Here is a 20,406-nt window from a genome sequence, read left to right as displayed (position 1 = left end):
AATTAAAAAACGAAAAACATTGGAATATCCGTGTCCACTCTATAATTATTTAAAGGTATTTGTTCAATAACTTTGGGTATCGAATGCAGTGACAATTCAAACAAATATTATCATCCCTTACACTCTCATTGAAGAAAAAGAGACAAGAGACAATATATTCCAAACAAGTGTAAAGGAAGTTGAAACAATAAACACTTTTATTCGGAAATAAGATAAAACATATTACTAGAAAATATAAGCATAAGTAAAATGAAGACTTTCAATATATATATATATAATATAAATAATTCAACATGTTAGCATTTAAGATTTTTTTTTTAATAATCAAGTACGAATCTGGAATTATATATGTACCAAGAAAATAACATCAATCCTAAATTAGTAATATATTTACAGAAGAAAACATGTATTTGAGTTTTAAAATATTTTTTGAATGCTATGATTTAATTATTTTTAACTTTTTTTTGAGAGTTTTTAATTTTACTTATAACAATGTATTCCAAACACTTTAAAACATTTAAAAATTAAATAAAGAAATACAATATTTCGTCTTGCAACAAGAAAACAGCCGAAACTAATAATTACTATGTAAAAATAGAAATTATGTTTAAAAAAATCAATTATTCGGTGAACTTATCCATTATTAATTCAAAAATTATTCCTTCAAATCTCTATTTTTTTTTAATCGTATACACGTGTAAGAAAGATAGGTACAAATATATTTTTATAAAAATATTGGGAGAAATTAACATAATATATTTAAACTTGTTTGAACGACAAAGAAATAAGTGAATTAAAATGAATTAATAAAGTAAACAATATATTATTTTTCATTTAAACAACTATTAAAGAAATTTAAAAGGTTACAATACTTTTTTTTATTATAATAACTATCACAATTATTTATAAAAAAAAAAAACATACTTTACGGACATTTAATAGCAATTAAGAAATTATATGAACCAATATATTAATAATAAGTTATATATAACTCCTCTATTGTAATAATATTATGACAAATTTGACATTCCTATTAATTTATTAAAAAAAAACTGTCAAGAATTTCAGCAATATTTCACTAAAATCTATGTTATTGTATGGTCCAATTATAAAAAAAAAAACATCGAATTTTATCAAAGTACTTTGTCTGATAGTGCGTATCGCGTTGACGTAAACAACTAAAAAAATAATAATAATAATCTCTTAATCTAAATTCTTACAATCACATTGATTTTTACTGTTTTTCAGTCTCGCTTTCCTCATTTACTGAATCGTTAACCTCATGATCTTGTGCAGGCTTTTCGGGGTTTTCATCTCCTTCCGCGATAGAAGCATGCTCTTTGTGCTGAACATCTGTCCCTTTCCCACTTGTACGTAACACCATGTAACTGAGCAGGTCAGATAGAGATATTATACCAATTACTTTGTCCTCATCATCAACAACAACAAGACGATGTACCTGTAACGTAAAATCAGTTAAAGAAAGTCAAATAACTAGTATTTTTTCATTCGATCATGTTTAAGTGGTTCTTATTACATCTATATCTATATATATAAAAGAAAGTCGTGTTAGTTACACTATTTATAACTCAAGAACGGCTGAATCGATTTGACTGAAAATTGGTGGGCAGGTAGCTTAGAACCAGGAAACGGACATATGATAATTTTTACCCCGTTTTCGATTTTTTATTCCGCGCAAACGGAGTCGCGGGTAAAAGCTAGTTTTTTTATATTCAAAAATGCATTGGAACTTCTAAACAACCAACGCCATCTGTATTTAGTTAATAGAAACCGTCACATAGTGTTTCTGGGACTAAAATCCCCTTTTTAAATTTATTTAATCACGACTACAGCGTACATATTAAAAGTTTAAAAACATATTATTATCTTTGTTTTGTCTAAAATAACGACAATGATGAAGATATGTTTTATATAGAGATATTTATTTAAGAAACCGACCTTTGTTTATTAAAACTAATTTAGTTACAAAGATAAAACATAGATGTCACTATAATTTATTTGATATTATCTGCGAATAAAAAATAATTTTTTTGTCTATGGTTGAAAAAAAATCTTATTTTTTTTTCTTATTTTTAAATTTAATAAATCCAAATGTAACTTACTTCAGCTCTTACAATCCTCTTCATAATATCATATAAGGTCTCATCGAGTTTGCATTTGTAAACTCCTTCGAACCATTCGTTTCTATGTTTGTTGGCCTCTTTTATTGTCACATCTAAGTTATTGTAAGTCCTTTTTGCCGCTAAATTCTACAAAATAAAAAATTGAATGAGACAAATTAATACAAATTAGTATTATTATTACATAACTAATAATAAAATAAATAATAAAATAAATTAAATATTGTAAAAAAAGACATCTCTAAAGATATATTTTTTCATCGAGTGGTCCAAAAAATAACCCTGATTTAAAACTTACAATAACGTCAAATTTCGCGTAAATATCTTTAAGTCTTCCTTCATTATCAACTACAGGCAGTGCTGATACTCTTCTATTTACGAACTTGTGGAGTGCCTCTATGATGGTCGTGTCTTCTGTAGCTGTCTCTATATTATCCATTGTACCGATATCGAGGTCGCGAAGTAAACTGTTCACGTATCTCGGCTTTGGTAATTCATTTATCTGAAAATATTGTTCAAATATATATTAAGATGAATCAAAATGGTTCTAAATGGCAAAATGAGTTAAATCTTTCGTCATGTTAAAAAAAAAACTTCGATATGTTGCGGAAATGTAAGGAACTAATATCACTGCACACATTAGAAAGTAATGTAGCGTGATTAAAGTGCTCCTAGGCATGAATTTTCATATTCTTCATTTATCAGCTTACTATACGTCCCCACCAAGGGGCTCGGAGCCTGTCCCAAGATCGGGGTGACTAACTAGGTCATAGTCAACTACGCTGACCAATTGCGGGTTTACTTCATATACATCTTTGAATTTCTTCTCAGATATGTGCAGGGATTAGATTAATATTCTTAGTTAGGCTATACTGCCCAACTAAGCGCAAAAGCGGTAACTCAAAGAAAGCGAGTTTTGAGATAATTGAAGTTATGTAAAAATAGTTATATATATACTTTATGTATAGTTTTTTTTATTTGTTAAATATTATTTATATATTATATAGGGTGTATTTGTTATCACATTAGTTAAATTATCAAAAATGTATAATAATGTACTTTATTCATGAGATACGGTTACACCGCTTAGTAAACTATAGAATTAAAATTGAGATACCGCTTTTTCGTTAGCTCTTCTCAAACATGTGTGTATACAAAAAGGAATGTATTTTCTATCGAATAAAATATGTATTATTTGAAAAAAAAACAATTAAAGTATATATATAACGTTTTTTTATTATTAAAATTTGAAATTACATAAAAAAATATTTAAAAACAAACGGTTTTTGGAAGGAATTTTAGTAGTCAAAAGTAGGGAGTTCTCTCCAAAAGGACATTCTATTTTGTGGTATTATATTTTGAAAAGATTTCAAAATATTTTCTTTTTTGTTTCTTGAAATTCCTTCCGGAGCAGTTTTCTTTTTTGGTGGAGGCAAGACATGACTTTTTAAAATTTTTTTTCCTATAATGCTAGCAGTAATTGCATTTTGATCGAATCCTGTTTTGTAGGTGATATCAAAACTGCCTCTTTTAACTTCAACTTCAACCATTTCGCTGACATATGGACGCGGTTTAATTCGAGACAGTGCATATTGTGTGGTATAATCATCCCAGTCATAAAAGTCTTGCATGTTCATCTCTTTAAGTTTTACATTTTTTCCTGCAGTGCTAACTGCCTGAGAAAAATCTGCGAAATCATAAATTTTGTTTTTCATGCGTTTTATGGACAGCTCTACCCTATGATGGAAACTATCAGCTGACATAAAGGTGTGGCCGGATTCAAAATATTTGATGACAATCTTGTCGGCGTTGATATCCTTAGAATTTATAATATAAATTAAGAAAGAAAAAAACGTCCAGTTTTTGTTCTGGGAGGAACAATTATCAACCCATAGTATGATATTTTTTTTATCCCGATGAAAAATAAAAAATTGATAGTATGCACTTATAATTTCGGCTTTGGAACGTCCAAACAACCCTTCATACCATAGTACAGGAAAAACACTCAAATCTTTTCGGCCTCGACCAGTTGGCACGAAACTTTCGTTGTAAACCACTATCCTATGAGTAAAAATAGCAGTTTTGAACATGTCTATCCTGGGCAGCATGATAACTTTTTGTAAATCAGCAGAATATACAACAGTATCAGTTTCATTTAGCTCACTGTCTAATTTATACTGCTCTCTGGACATGTATGCCCGTTTGTTATGACTTTTCCACTTCGTGCAACCTAGACAGTCTTCTTTAAGGTTTACTTTGGTATGTGTATCATCGTGTAAACGGAACTCTTCACAGTCCTCACACTCTTCGTGGCCAAGCTTTACAAAAGAAATATTTAATTCTGCGACTACTCCTCGATATTTATCGTAAGATACTTTGCAAGACGGATTTTTTTCTAAAGTCTTTATGCATCGCACTGATTGTCAAATCACTGGGTAAGTATAAGCGATTGGGAGCGTGTTCACGCCTGTAATGAGATATACTCGGCTCAAAGCTCATTATATGTTCCTTAATAGGAGTAGATTCAATTTTATTGTGAGGAGTAGCTCCCAGTCTTTTGTCTACTGGTGGTGCAACCGTGTCGTTAGAATTGGCCAAAGCCGTATGTAAAGGTTTGTCATTAGATGATTTGTAGCCCAAAGTTGTCAAAAAGAAGGTTTTACATACTCCATACTTTGTACCGAGCACGTCCTTAAGTGAATAACTGTAGCTTACTTTTTTTCTGTACTCCTCTGATTCAAATCTTGTTACTGTTCTTTGTTTCACAGATTTAGCTGAGGTGTGATGCAGCATATAAGCCTTCCTCTCTTTGTCATTCAAACTCCAGAAGCTCTCATTTATAATTTTTCGCTGCTCTTCCGATATATTTTGGATACACTGCTTTTTGCATGAAGCAGGACAGGGTGGTTTAACGTTATGTTTCTCTCTAATCTCACTTTTTTTCACTTCATTTCTGACTTTGAGAGGTTGGTCGTGTTTTTTTTCTTTTCCTAATTGTACCGGCCTTAGTATAAGTTGTAAGATTATGTGTATTTCCATCAGCTATCTCGTTTTGTGTCAGATTCTCGGTGTCCCTAAGATTATCATTTGGTGTCACTTCGTGTCCTTGAGATGAATTCTCAACAGATTTTTCGTATTGAACACTTATCACATTTGAATTATTCCTAAGAGATTCAGAAGTGCAAATAGTATTATCACTTAAATCATTATGTTCAATAATTGGCACAGTTGTCAATGTGATCAACGAGTTAGGGGATTTGTTGTTATTCCCGATTTCTGTGTTTTGATCATCCTGATGCATAGCGAAATAATCAACGTTTGATGTACACGGACCCGATAAAAAATGTGAATCTTCAAAGTCGAAACCATTTGAGGAAGGAAGAATCGGAGCTAGTAATTGATCAGCACTGCTGTTGAATCTTGAAAATGCGGGATCATCATCTGAATCACTAGTAGGAAAAAAGTCGGGATCGATCGTTTTAATATTACGTTGTAATTGTTTGGATTCCTTAAACTTTTCCCTCAACGCCTTATTTTTTTGTGCTAAAAGCATCATCATTTTCGTATTTCTTTGCGACATGGTTTATCTGTAACAATATTTAATAAGTATAACTGAATTATTTTATTCATCAAAAACGTTTAGTTATCTTTAACAAACATAATACAAATTATATATTTGGGAAATAAATTAAAATATTGCACTTACGTAATGTAAAGTGCAAATCAACTTATTATCATCGGAACAACAATAACCGTATGGCTGGGAAAATATGATTAAAAATAATGTACTTTATGTTCTGGTAGATCAAGGTCAATTTTGCTAAGTACGAATGCGTACGAGGGCGCGCACGCCAACCGCAAGAAAGTTTAACACAAAATTTCTAATTTTGCAATGATTATGGTTACAAAATGCTAAAATAATATTTAATAGGACTTACCTGAATGTCAATGTATGAAGTTACCCCATTAAGCACCTTAATTTACAGTTTTTTTCTTAATTTTGCACAAATATCATGACCTCTTCACAACAAAAACAAACAAGTTATGACACGAATTTGCGAACGAATTTGCCAAGGGCAGGGATAAATCACTGTAAAATGTATTAGAAATTCGATCTTATCCAGTAAAACCATAAGGGCTAATTTAATTTTGCTATTGCAACCGTATCTCACTAATTCAAAACAATTTGCGTATTATGCAAGCATTAAAATACTAAGCATTATAGCGGTAACTCATTACTGATTTTACTCATCCTACTTACCGCTTATCGGCTAAGCAAAAGTTGTGTATTTATTTAAGAATTTTAGCGATATTTAAATTTGCGGCTGGTTGCCTACGTAATATTAATATACCTCTAACACCCTTAGTGATATATGGTAAAACTGAGATAGAAAAATCTTTCTTAAGGTTTTTTCATACGTTTTGAACAAGATAGTGCTAAATGGCTTAGTCCAGTAGATGCGTATTTTTTAAAGCTATCCGATGGCATAAAAATCAATTTTACGATTTTTTTTGAGATACCGCTTTTGCGCTTAGCAGGGCAGTATACTATATTTAAAATACATTTAAAATTCAATTTAAACCGATTCTTATCTCTGTGATTTAATACGATCACATTCTAAAATGTAAAATTAAATTCCTTTGTTCGGTATTTGAATTAGAAATACAACTTTCCACTACACAAATAATCTGAGTAAAATCTCACAGAAAGCTTAATAAAACATCGCTGGAGAAAAGTGATAACAATAATTAGTGGTTTTTATTAACAAAGGGACGTCCAAAACATTCTACTCCGGCGACAACCATTGTTCTTATACGATAATAGTTTTCAAATAAAATACCTGTCTAGTATCTTTAAACCAAACTATTTTAACGTCACTTACAAGATGTCACGTCAAGATATGTATGAACTTTACAGGAGAGACAAAAAATGATAACCCGTGAGCTGATACGCCTACAAGCATGCGGTATTTAGCAATGTTGTGTAGTTTGTGCTAACCTATAATAAAATCATTATCGTTTGATAATGATTCAAATTATTAACGTGTGAAAAACATATTCGCGATTTCAAGGGTTACAGCGTTTATGCTTTCCAGCGTCGATATGGTGTTTGTTGCATTCGAAATTGAGTATGACTGCGGTTGATTAGTTATTACGTTGCGGTAATACTACAACAGCCTGTTCCGTTTATAAACCGCACAAATACTAATTATCTGAGACGCCATTACGTTTCTAACATATGTCAAGCGACACAGTTTCAGAGACACACAATTGCGGTATGGAATCTATCTTTAGCTTTCACTCGGTTTTCGTAAATTAGTGTAGTAGGGGCGTAATAAGAACTGTAACGAATCTAAAATGAAAAAAAAAATCTTTTCCTTTTCATATCATCGTGGGTGTTGACTGTGGTGACTTGTATACACGCATAATGTCATCCTTTATATTTAAAAAAAAAAACAGACAAAATAAAAGTCATTCGCTGACTTAATAGTGTTTTACATCGCTTACACTGTACCGTGCTAAGTGTTACTACGTCTATCTCACTAATAATATTATAGTAAATAACTTACATATAAGAAAAGGAATCTGAGTATCCTTTTATGTGTTATAATATATAAGACATCACCAGTAGCAGGATCTATTACTGGTAGCCGATGTATTTTGTTATGTATTATTGTATATATGGCATCGAATAAAGAATCATCTGGCGTTATAGAAACGAGCGGCTTGTCGTGATCCTTCAGTATATCTGGAAATTAATTTAATTAACACCGAAAAGTAACTTTAGGGACATCGACTAAATAACATTCACCAACTGTTTATATTCGTACAATCAATATAATAAAATTAATATTATTAATAAGAATGTTTGTATGTATTGTTGGAAGGAATCTCCAAAACTGCTGCACGGGTCTAAATGAAATTCTGGATATCTATAAATGTAGAACACTGTCTGGAAGAAAACATAAGGTACTTAGGTCTTTTTATTTCAATTTTACAAGGATGGATTCACGGATAAAGACTATTAGAAAATGAAAATGATAAAAGAAATGTCGATGTTTTTCAAATTATTCTTGGGACTTACCGCGCCAAGTATACAAGCTATGGTTCTCTAACTCTTCCATAGCGACGCCAGAATGCATGTAGTTCATTTGCAAAATCTTAATGAAATCAGTGATCGTTAGCATTCCAACGAACTTTCCTTTCTGGCTGTCCCAAAGCGGTGCCGCTCGAACGCCTGCAAACAAAACCCAAACTGGTAAAATACCTAAATACGTATAACATATATATATACGCGGCCATTGCTTAAAAAAAACAATACATCTGAAGTAAAGAGCTACATCTGTTATAGGAGCTGTTAAGAGATATAACTCTTTTCTTCCAAAGGAACAGAATGTGTGTAACAATTAAACGAGTTGAGTACTGTTTCAAAGGAAATTATAAAAGCATAACTTGCCATAGCAATTTTAAATTTGAAGATTTATCACTATTTTTTGGTCAAAAATTTTTCTCTTTTTTTTCTACATATTAATTTATTATATTAAATTGTATAATTAAATAAAAATCATAAGAAATAGCTGGGTAAATTCGCTACAGTTAAACTGTATTACTCCAAAAAAATACTGTTAGACACTATTAAATGTAACACGTGGTTTATTTGATTGATATTATTGACGCCAACGTGGTAATATGTTTCACCATAAATATATAATACCACACTGCTTTCGGTATAAACACTTCATTATTTATTGGTATGGATCATATTTCGCAAGCCTACGCATTATAATGTTTCAATAACCGCTGTCGCGGATTTTTGTAGCATTATAATGTTACAAAAATCCGCAACGGGCGTTAGAGTCACGGTATAACAGGGTTGACGTATGTTTAAGCTAAAATGTATTTGAAACACTGTCTAAATTTTTGTATGGTAAGGCCTCAAGTAATCTAATATATAAAATTCTCGTGTCACGGGGTTCGAACTTGAACTCCTCCGAAACGGCTTGATCGATTCTTATGAAATTTTGTGAGCATATTCAGTAGGTCTGAGAATCGGCCAACATCTATTTTTCATAACCCCCCCCCCCATTTAGTTTTTTTTTAACTGCGCGCGGACGGAGTCGCGGGCGACAGCTAGTATACATATAAAACAATAGTCAATACAACAGGAAGGAACAATAGTTACATACGAATATGAATTACCAAAATTAAAACTTGGATTTCGCTCAGCAAGTATATTTTTCGCACTTATAACGATGAAATTAAACGTTTCATTGGAAACATGTCACAAACAAAACGAGAACTGTTACTATCGCGTTTAGCCAAGTCATTAATGACGATATCAATATAAAAAATGTATTATAACAAAATCATTTAAACTCTGACATACATCACAAATACTCTACAACTTCACATTTATAGAATATTCTTTAAACCTGGAAAATTTTAACTTCTTTCAGATTCGCTTTGGATCAATCAATATCGTCAATTTCCATACAAATGTTATCGGGACAAAGTGACCCGCTACTTATTTACATGACGCGTTATCCTTGTCTGATGGTCATTCTGGAAACCTGACTTATGATACATTTATTCTTGTGCAATCGCCTTATAAAAATGTATATTGTCATTGGATGTCTGCAGCGACTAAAAATACATTAAGGTAGACTTAATGTTTTAAAAATTTATGTTTTTTTATTATCTGATAGATAGACACACGTCTTTTAAGACCGGTAAGGCACCAATCTATTGTTTTCTGGATATCGTCGACGGTGACAGTTACCATTAGGCGAGCTTTTTAATATCTTGTCCGCTTGTAATAACCTAGGTGGGTAGCAGCAGAAGCTCAGCAGAGGCGCACGCACGATGTAGAGGCAGAGATAATTATTCATATAATTACATACACATTTAGGGACGTTTATAATTGATCCATCGAGTTGGTAGTCACAGTCACTGACCATTGCTGACGAGAGCGAAGAACGCCTTCTTCGCGAGGAGCTGGATGTCGAAGACGACGAGCTTAGCAGACGTTGGTATCAAGTCGTAGCACTGGTGGAAGCGGAAGAACTTCACGAAGATCTGCGAATCATCTCTCGCTGTAATCACAGAAAAAAACGCAATTAATCAAGTAATAATCACTTAAAACTTAATTATTAATAACAACATAGTGCCAGGGACGCGCCAAATGGAACCCTTTGTCTCTGTTTACCTACTTGTTGCAGTCGTAATCAATTAATAAGTAATTAATAAATAATAAATAAATAATTAATTAATAAATTATTTAATTACTTATTAATCACATAACAATCAATGACAATTAATTAATCAATCAATGAACTTAATCAATATTGTTAAATGAAAAATCTAAAAATTATTCAATATGCCTAGAAAAGGCACAACAATCGCGTTCAGTAAAATTTGGTCACAATGTTTATGTCAAGGTCATGAGCTATTTATTATAATCATATTATTAAAATTAAAGGCATATTTTCAATCATATTTTTAAGCTATAAAATCTAATACAAGTAAAATTGTTACTCTTCTAACAGTTGGTATGTAAAATGCGAGATATGACCCTATTGTTTGATGACATAAAAAAAAGATCTATTGTCGTTATTGTAGACTGCGCTTTATTCTAAAAGTTCTTCAGTGAACATTTTCACGGTCGGCGCGGCGGTTCGCGTCAGTCCATTAGAAACACATACATATACCGATTTGATGTTTGTTTATTTACGTTCCGCACATAGCAGCTTGTTACGCAAGTTATTGGAGGCCATTCTATGATGTCACAAGGATCCTTGCAAGACGTACATTCAGCTCTTACGCGCCTAACAATATTTTCCAAGTGGATATTAAACAAATTGTTAATTTAGTTTGCATACATAAATAAATAGCATTCAATTAAATTTACAATGGAAAAGAATAGTAAATAATGTATAACTTGTATTACTTATATCCTATTTTTACTATTAACAACTATAATATAATAAATCATAACTATACATACCGTAAAGAAAATATTTAAATGAACTAAAAACAAAAGTTGCACTATTAAATTATCAAATAATGACAGACTACTCTATATTCAATACTTCGATCTTCTGTACACTTATACAAAACGACCTAAATATCTGGATCGCACAACAAATATGTCGTAGGTACGAGTATACGTTTGTCGACGTACGAAGAGAATGAAAACAAACGTGCAGTGTTAGCGTGGGCGAAATAAACAAGCCGGCACCTTGGAGGAGCCAATCATCGAGGAAGGCTTTCCACGCTCGGCCGACCGCTTCGAACTCCTTGATTAGGTCGATCGAATAGACGGACTCCTCGTCTTCGGCGGTGGCGAGGGCGGGATGGTCCGAGAAGTAGTGTAGGCGCAGCATGCGCGGGCTCGGGGCGTCACATCGCCCGCTTGCCGCTTTCACTCACTGCTAATACTACTCGAGGGCGAGCATGGTAGTGCGTGCTGGTATTAGAGAGCTAAGTAGCGCGCAACGCCGCCGCCGCCGCCGGCACTACTGGCCAGAAGCTGGTGCGCAGCCGCACCGCTGTGTCGAACTAAATATAAAACTTGCCGTCCCAAAATAAATATCGCCGACCGACAGCTGGCCTAACCACAACACGGGAGAAACTCCCAAACACCACTAAACTATTCCCACATCGTTTCACCGTAAGAAGTAAAAAGCTAAATTTTATTTACCTTCAAGGTTATAAACCGAAAATAAAATAAGCTATCAAATCTTACATTATATTTAATGTTATCAGTCAACTCAAACATAAATCAATGAGCTTTTTTAAATGAGAACAGTCATACTCATCAATGTATCCATTTGCGTTGCGATAGTTGTATTAATAGTAGTGGTTGAAATGTGCCTTCGAATCTGATAACTCTGAGTTAACCACATCTATTGTATAGTCGATTCAATGGAAATGGGAAATTATAGTAACACCTTTCACTGACTGGCAAAGCCATTTATTGTCTATGAATTTATTTTGGAAATTTGATGACGCAAACACATCTGATTTAGCTTTATAAAGGTAAAACAGTTTAGATACGTTTGTTACAATTTCTTTAATTCGACTATACATACCTATTTATGAAATGAAAAATCCTATTTCGAAATTGGAATTGAACATTGTTACGCACAAACTCGAAACCAGTAAAGTAGTAAAGTAAATCAAATATCTATTTTCAATAGCGATCAAATAATGTTCGAAAACAAGCAAATTCAAAAATAGCTGTACGAAGAGATCACACGGTTATATGAAATACAATATTCTAGATATAATATAAGCAGGCACCCTCTTAACTCATGGGATTATAAAAAGCCAGTTCACTGGGAAACAATTGGGCAACTGCTTCCTCAACATCCATACATCTAAATAATAAGTTCATTGGTATAGGTTCTCATAAGGTTAAATTTAAGTTACATACAAAGTTAAACATTTTTTGAGTACGTTATTTCTTGATATGTACGCGTTGAAAAAAGTAGGTCAAAGGTTATGAACTAAAAATAATGAAATTAATAAAGAAAAGAACAAATCGAAGACAAAATAGCTGTCATCAATTTGTTCAGAACATCGTTCAATCTACGAGTATGTCAGACGTTCTATTTATTACTAGAACTAACAGCTTAATATACGCGGCGATGCATCTAGGCTAGATACATTTATAGACACCTTTGAATACGCCTATACTGCGCAAGTCTTAGTTGACACTTGCACGATTTTAATAATTACGAAGTTTACCGACCGCATAATGTCCAGTAACAAATTACTAACTTAACACACCTTCATAGTATTGTAACACGTTTGCCCGCACACAATCAAGACGCTTCGAAAAAAGCCATAGGTTCATTATGAAAAAAAATATATATCGACTAACTCAACAATAAAACTCCGTTACACTACAATCATGGCAACCGTTAAATTTTATACGACTGGCTTTATAATACACACAGCCAATGATAAAACGCTCTTATCTTGAGTGATAAAACATTAAAAATACCAATATGATCAATAAAGCGTTAATGCAATATAATGTAGTAAATTTTTTAATAATTTTTATGTGGATTACGATTCAAAAATTGAATACTTGAAAAAGTTGTCTTAACACGTATTGGAACGTTTTTTTTATCACTTTTGTTTTCAAAAAGAATAAGAGAGATGTCAGTATTGTAATTCAGATGTTACGACAACACGTTTGTATTACACTTTCTTTGTGTTGGAAAATATCATCCAAGTTATTTCAATAAATATTATAAAATATTAAAATACTATTTGTTTATTATAATTTCAATATGCAGACTGTTTCGTGTATTTACTGTTGAAAATATACAAAAATCGGAAGTCTTTAGGGGATGGGAAAAGACTAATTCCTGGAAGAGTATTTAATCACTAGTTGATTAGCTATAGCTGACTATATGATACTATTATTTCAAATACATCATCATACACTTACTTGCGCCATCGGGATCCAATTTTTCTATAAAAGGATCTGCCACGGGTAACTGCAATAAAAATATTATTTTAATAAAATAATTTCATTATTCTATTTCGGAATCTCAAAACGTACGTTTCTTTTACGCTGGGTTAAACGCTATCCGCCTTATTACAAAACGTGGTCTAACTATAAAACCTGGTTTAAACCTACATTCGAAGTGGTTTATTTAAAATTCATATTACAAAACGTAGTTTAACGTTAAACCTGGACTATCTATGGTAACAACTTTAAACCATTGCGTTCCCAGGTTTAACTATTTAGACCACAGATTTAGACTTATGTCAGAAGTGTCGAGTTACGAGTTTTGTGCCTTATCGGGTTTTTGTTAAAAATCTGATTTGGTTAATTTAATGGACATGGAAGACATTGAAGATATTGAAACAATGGAGATATTAGAAATGTCACGTCAACCTAATAAACGTCGAGTTCGTTTGGATCCTTTTGTCGAATTGTCGAATAAAGATTTAAGACAAAAGTACCGATTTACCAAACGTTTTGCGGAAAAAATTGTGGATGGAAAAAGTAACGCACGATTGTGCGACTAATTGACGCAATATTTCCTAAAATATTACAAAATAAAATAATTCTTCCGGATCAAAGAAAGTTTTTAAACGTAGTAGTAAATTAAGTAGTAGGTAATTAATTATTTACTTTCTTCTCAGAAGTCCAATTTGCAGATCATTTTGCATATCGTTGATCCATTTTCAATTAGTTTATTTACAATTACACACGTAAAAACAAGTACGCGCGGGGCGAGCACTTTCAAAAGAATTCCGTTTGACGTGCTTTATTCTATTCCATTTTATATACAAACCCGATAAAAGATAGCCAGATGTTACAACTTTCGCAGAAACGGAACGTTTAGTATCGAATGACATTTAGTGAGCGAATGATTATCTGTCATAATCGATTGACCGTGGTTCAAATTCTTAGTTTATGAAGTTCTGGTTTGGTCTACGTTTTGTAATACGGATTCATTTAGACCATGGTTTTAGAGATTAAGCTAGACTACGTAGTTCGGGTTTAAACCAGAGTTGTTGAGATTTTTTGTAATAAGGCGGTATAGGTTTTTTTTTTATCATTTACATGACAGCATTGACTGTATATGTTTTTTTCTTTGCTTTTATTTGTTGCAAATAAAACTGATTTTGACTACTCATCTCTTTATCCACATTAATTATTGTTATCGAAGTGTAATTAACCACGTCTACCCAGCAATCACGTGATGTATTAAACTGTAGGCGGTTAGATTAAGTTTAAAATAGAAACTTTTACGCGTTGATTTATTCGATTTGCTTCAAATACAGCGTTTTTAAATTAAACCTTTTAGAATGAAAAGCAATAAACAAGTTAGACGCAGAATATTAAATATGTCCCTCCTCAGAATAATACCTTTAACCTAAACTATTGTTTATAAGCTCCAATGATTGACGGTTACGTTCTTGAAAGTATCTACAGTTTATTAATCATTCAAATGTACTGCTAATAAGAGTTTAAAATATTTAAGATAACTCACCCCCCTAGCGTCTCGGAACAACATCGCAGCGCGTTCTGGGTCAATGAGGGCATTGGAGCCGCGATGACGACCCGGTCGAGAACAATTATCAAGCGAAGAACGTCTCTTTGCAGCCTCCTGAGCCCTCTCTCGGCGTAATTCAGCACCTGTTAACAAAGAAAAGGTACGAGGTCAAGCGACAGTTTACATTTAATAAAGTGGGATACTCATGTACAAACTTAAGGAGCAAGTGGAAAGTTGCAGTTTCCAAACGTCGTTTAGGGATTATAAATTTACAAAAAAATGAAATAAAAAGTAAAATAAAAGTACATTTACACACAAATAAAACACGACAATTCGATTAGTAAAACACCTAGATTAATCCTATTATAGGCTATCAGAAAACTAATTAAGAAATAACTAATCAGTAAATCAGAGGATTTACTGGTAAATCTCAGAATTGTAATATCCAGTAACATGTAAAGTCAAAAAGTTCCAGAATTTTCGATTTCAAAAATAAGTATGCATGATTCCGTCAATAACGTATTCATGATCGGAAAACAAGGCAATGGCAGATAACATATTTATAAGCGAACTCTTTAATAATAAACTGTGCAGTTTTTGTACCCCAATATTGTTCGAATCTGAGAAATTTTAAAAACTCTAAAGGCCCAAAAAGTTATTGGAACATTAGTTTTGTTATTTTGGCATTCAAATTGGTCGAATTCGAATGAACTACATTAATCGTCATGATGAAAATCCACAAAGCTGGAAATAATTTGAACAAACAGTATTGAATGTAACATCTATGACATCGTCATCATCTCCTTGTCCTTGTCCAACCTACGTAGGGTCGGTGCACCAGGTTTCCGTCCTCCAAATCAATCTGTCAGCCGTCATCTCCATTGTCGCCCCTTCTACCGGTGTACCCCTCCACACTCATACTTAACGTTCTCTTTGCCACATGCGATTCTTCCCTTCTCATAACATACCACACCCGTACCACACTAACCTTTTACTCCTCAATTTTTTTACTACCGGTAACATCTATGTATTAATTTAAAATATCGATCCTTGATTATGTTTAATCTCTTTTTATAATAAATTAATAAATTAAAAATTGTCAAATGGAAAAATGCAATTAAAGCGATTAGTTGGAACATTAATTGATGTTACTTGTGATCTTACACGTAATTAGGTTAATTCAATTTTTCAATTTGGCACAACCCGCGCGTCCGACTTAGTGAATCTGGTTTTAAACACCAGACCATAAAACAACAAGTAATGTTCTAAATTAGCACCATACTATGGTCTCAAAACCACATACATAACATTGAGACCAATTCAGGTTTAAGAGTAATAAATTAGAATGAAAATATTACAGTTACATTTTAAATGCAGATTAAATAATTTGCTTTCGATATATATTTTCCAAGTGATTATCGATAGAAATGAATTAAAGATGTAAGTGTTATGGTAAAAATAAACAATTATATTCAAGGTTAATTACGAACACACGCTGATCCTTTCCTAGCTGTCTTTGCGAATCAAATTAGAACGTACTCTCGTGGATTTAATCGTGGGGTTCCACTGCCAAAATCCTCGTACAAAAACTTACGTTATCTGAGATAAATTTCTCTAATAGAACGAGAGGTATTACAAAATGTTTTATACAATATTTCGGTTTAACAACGCCGCCAACTTCAGACCAGGCAAACTTGTCGAACTATACTGTAAACTTCAGCTACAAAAGCTCTACAATATTTTAACATTTAACGATATTAACCGCGTAATACCAGTGAACACATTTTTATAAGAGGATATTCAATTGAGTTTTTTTAAATAGACTTGACCTTTGATAAATGCAACTTGTAAATGCAACTCGGTATGGAATTGATTGAGCGAGAACTGGTGTAAAGTGCCCGATATTTTTCTTTCAATTTGCAATGATCCGATACTGCACCTAGCACGGCACGTATACAGAATTAAATGAAAATGTAAATGAAGCTTGTACCTTTTTTATACATGTATTTCATACACTAATGGATTTTAAAACTGTTATTTTAAAACAACTGATTAATTTGTGCTAGAAAGATATTTAAGATATGTTTAGGTACTTCATTTGTAAGATTCACGAATAATACCTACTTGTACGATTTTAGAAAACTAAGAGTTAATTACATTAGCAAAGTTGAACTTAATTATTCCCTGATATAGGTACGGTAAGTTTAATAGTAATTTGTTTAGTTTTTTTTTTTTTTTCAAAGTCCACTTGTCCGACCGTAAATTTAAATTAAGATGCACTAATTTGAAGTAAAAATTTTCATTTTTATCTCGGTAATATTTACTAATACCTTGTACGACTACCACGACTACCAATAGAAAATCGTTCTGCACGTAAATAACTTCTGACAATCTGACATGGCAAAGGCTATGTTATTGCGAATGGACTTTCGGACCAATAAAACACAATAGAGTTATGCGATCGTGACGTGACGTGTTGCAATTTATGTTCAATTCGTTTTATAATAAGCGACAATACTATCGTGATAATGACAATGCTCACTATCTGCAGGTTGACATGCCAACTCAACAACAATTAAGACGGAGATTGGGTTAGGTATTCACACTGAACTCTAGATATATATAGGTAGATAGGTCGTTGCGTGGAAATTATATTTTTTCTTTTGTTCTGGCTTTAAGCGCCTGTTAATGTTTCTGATTAGTTCGAGTCAGCACAACAACCGCCATCATCAGCGCCTAAATGACGAAAATCAAGCACAAAATACCACGGCCTGGCTTTAGGCTGTCTATGTATATAGGACAAGTACGTACTTGATCTGGAATCAAAAGGTAATGTTAGGATGTTAGTAATGCTCAAGAATTTAGTTTTATAATTTTTTGTTTGGATTTTCTTTTTTTCAACAAGTTACTCAATTTAGAATTAAAAAAATATAACATATTTTGTAAAAAAAATTGCCGATGCTGCTTGAGAAAAGTAAAGAAGTTTCTACCATTTTTTGCATAACAATTGCGCACCCGCAGGCTAAAGAAATTCTTGTTACAAAATGTTCACCTTTTAATTTGTTTTATATATAGAATGAAGTTTTAGTTCAAGATTATTTTGGTTTTCAATCATCGTGAAGGAGAGATATTGTAGTTCCATGGTCACTTGCGTATTAGTTACTAAATTATACTATATAAAAAAACTTGAAAATATAAGACAAGAAGCGTTAGTAGTCCGAAGTTTCTGTAATTGTTCTTAATAGAATCAGACGTACAATTGACAAAACGTGTGAGTTTGATAACCTTGTTACTTATATTATAACCTAAGCTAAAGTATAACCAAACCTAAGCTTAAGCGATAGATATAATTAGTCCAAAGTTTTTTTTTTTTTTCAGTAAAATTTTTGTAATAGAATAACGGAAGGAATTTATATCACAATCGGTCTACATTAGAAAATTAAGTTAGTAAATGCATTTGTATAATTTATTTGAGATGTAAATAAGTGTAACCTTACAACAAGCGTAATATAACGAATATGACCTCTGTTTAATGTAATAACAAAGAGTAGGATGTTATTTATTACTGAACAGTCGTGATACAAGTACTACATAAAAGAAAAGAAACATACTTTAAAATTCTTATTACTCTCTAAAATACATCGGAAATATTATCATCGTTCTCTTCTTATTCGTTTAATATATATTTTCTTTACAAAGATTATTTTTTTTATTTATTCTGCTAATCGATAATGAAACTAAATTACCTTGTTGGATGATGGCGTCAAAAATTCGATACGTTTCACCACAATCATCAAGTATAGGATGCCGTATTATACTATGCAAGTGATCGGGATCGAGTGATTTAGATCTGCCGCGGACGTCTTCTTTACAAGGAACATCTGTGCTTGTGGCTGGCACCGCGCAAGAGCTGCGTCTTCCGGACGTATCATGCCTCCAGCTTCCCATTTTCTTACTAAATGACCGGATCAAATCTTGTATAGAGTGGTGTTTGTGCCTATGGCTGCTGCCGCCAGATTCACGCCTCTCACGAGTACAATAGTTGCTTTTAGGAGACTTCGAGCACTCGACCAACTTTTGTGCAAAACCTTTATTATCAAACCGGTCCGCATAAGGGCGGTGGTCCAGTTTGTCTGTACTTATTTCTCCGTACAAATCACATTTGTTGTAATCATTTTCTATTATATCGTCCATCGCATCATTATAAAGCGGCGAAACGAAATGCCTGTAATCATGTTTCGGTGCCGAACTAGGGCCAGGAAAATCTACGTGGGTAGGACTCTGGGACCGAGATAAAGAATAACGTCGATAATGAATAGGTAAAGCCCGGGCCTCTTCTTGCCACGGTGGACTTCTTGCTAATTCTTGCGGTGAGTGTCCCAAGCTACGTTGGCCACTATTCCACCTTTGAGTAATAGGTACCCTTTTCGACGGTTCGACATTTCGTACAGCTCCCCGAGGACTTCCGGCGCTTGGTGAAATAGATGTGTTTTCATCGCTGTCTTTGGTTGTCGTAAGTGTTGAATCACGAGAACTTTTTTTTAGTTTATGTAGACAATTCGTGATTCCGTGCATTGTCGATAACTACCTGTCGTTATCTAAAACGTATCAACTTCAACTAATCTTCACTTATCACAAACAGTCGTAACTGTTAATCGAATCTCGGTAATTAAAACCACTTAGGGGACAAATATAAAAAAGCAACAAGGAAATTAGTAGCAGAAATGTCAGATTGTAAGTTCAACATACCCAAAAATATTTTTTTCACCTCGAGACCTTAAATCAATGACATAGTTTTGGCATCAGTTTATTACGCATCTATAAATAAACAAATTCATACACCTAATCTTACGTAATCAACAAACATCATACAAACGGTACGTAGTGTATTACTGTCTAATAAATACTGTTATTCTATAATAGCGACTATTTAGGTTTATTTTTATAAGACAAATTGTGAGGAAGTGTGCATGCATGCAATACTTTACTACGATAAGTGTTCAGTGGATACATAACAATAAATTAATAGTTTAATAATAAAATGTTAATATAGAATTTATTATCGAAGTTAACGCTATTTGCGCATTTATCAAAGGGAGTATTTTTAGGCCAGCTCATGAATCGAGCCGCCATTATTTATTCGGATGTTCAAGGTCAACGTGTCCTATTTAAGGATTGCATTAAAGTGGTAAACAGAGAAGTTGCAGACAACCTTGAAACGAAATGCCGACTTTAAGTTAGTA

At 32.8% G+C, this 20,406-nt stretch overlaps 1 protein-coding gene across 1 annotated transcript; it reads right to left on the bottom strand.

Moving 5' to 3' along the window:
- Positions 1 to 1,102: 1,102 nt before the first annotated feature.
- LOC106717257 lies at positions 1,103 to 19,825 on the bottom strand. The gene is made up of 9 exons (XM_045686286.1): positions 18,910 to 19,825; positions 15,161 to 15,306; positions 13,603 to 13,651; positions 10,097 to 10,234; positions 8,227 to 8,379; positions 7,712 to 7,890; positions 2,440 to 2,643; positions 2,124 to 2,270; positions 1,103 to 1,459 (listed from the first exon to the last, which is right to left on the bottom strand). Exons 1-9 carry the CDS (start codon positions 19,736 to 19,738, stop codon positions 1,235 to 1,237), a joined length of 2,070 nt encoding a protein of 689 aa, XP_045542242.1. The 5' UTR covers positions 19,739 to 19,825; the 3' UTR covers positions 1,103 to 1,234.
- Positions 19,826 to 20,406: the final 581 nt, after the last annotated feature.

This window comes from Papilio machaon, chromosome Z, assembly GCF_912999745.1.
Source record: "Papilio machaon chromosome Z, ilPapMach1.1, whole genome shotgun sequence".
NCBI classification, from domain to species: Eukaryota; Metazoa; Arthropoda; class Insecta; order Lepidoptera; family Papilionidae; genus Papilio; species Papilio machaon.
This window is presented reverse-complemented; position numbering and strand designations above follow the sequence as displayed.

Coding starts and splice junctions, on each gene's coding strand:
- LOC106717257 (XM_045686286.1), bottom strand. CDS start 19,738: ATGCACGGAATCACGAATTGTCTACATAAACTAAAAAAAAGTTCTCGT. Junction 8,380..10,096: donor CTTCGCTCTCGTCAGCAATG/GTCAGTGACTGT, acceptor TTTTGTTTGCAG/GCGTTCGAGCGGCACCGCTT. Junction 2,644..7,711: donor TCAGATTCCTTTTCTTATAT/GTAAGTTATTTA, acceptor CAATATTTTCAG/ATAAATGAATTACCAAAGCC.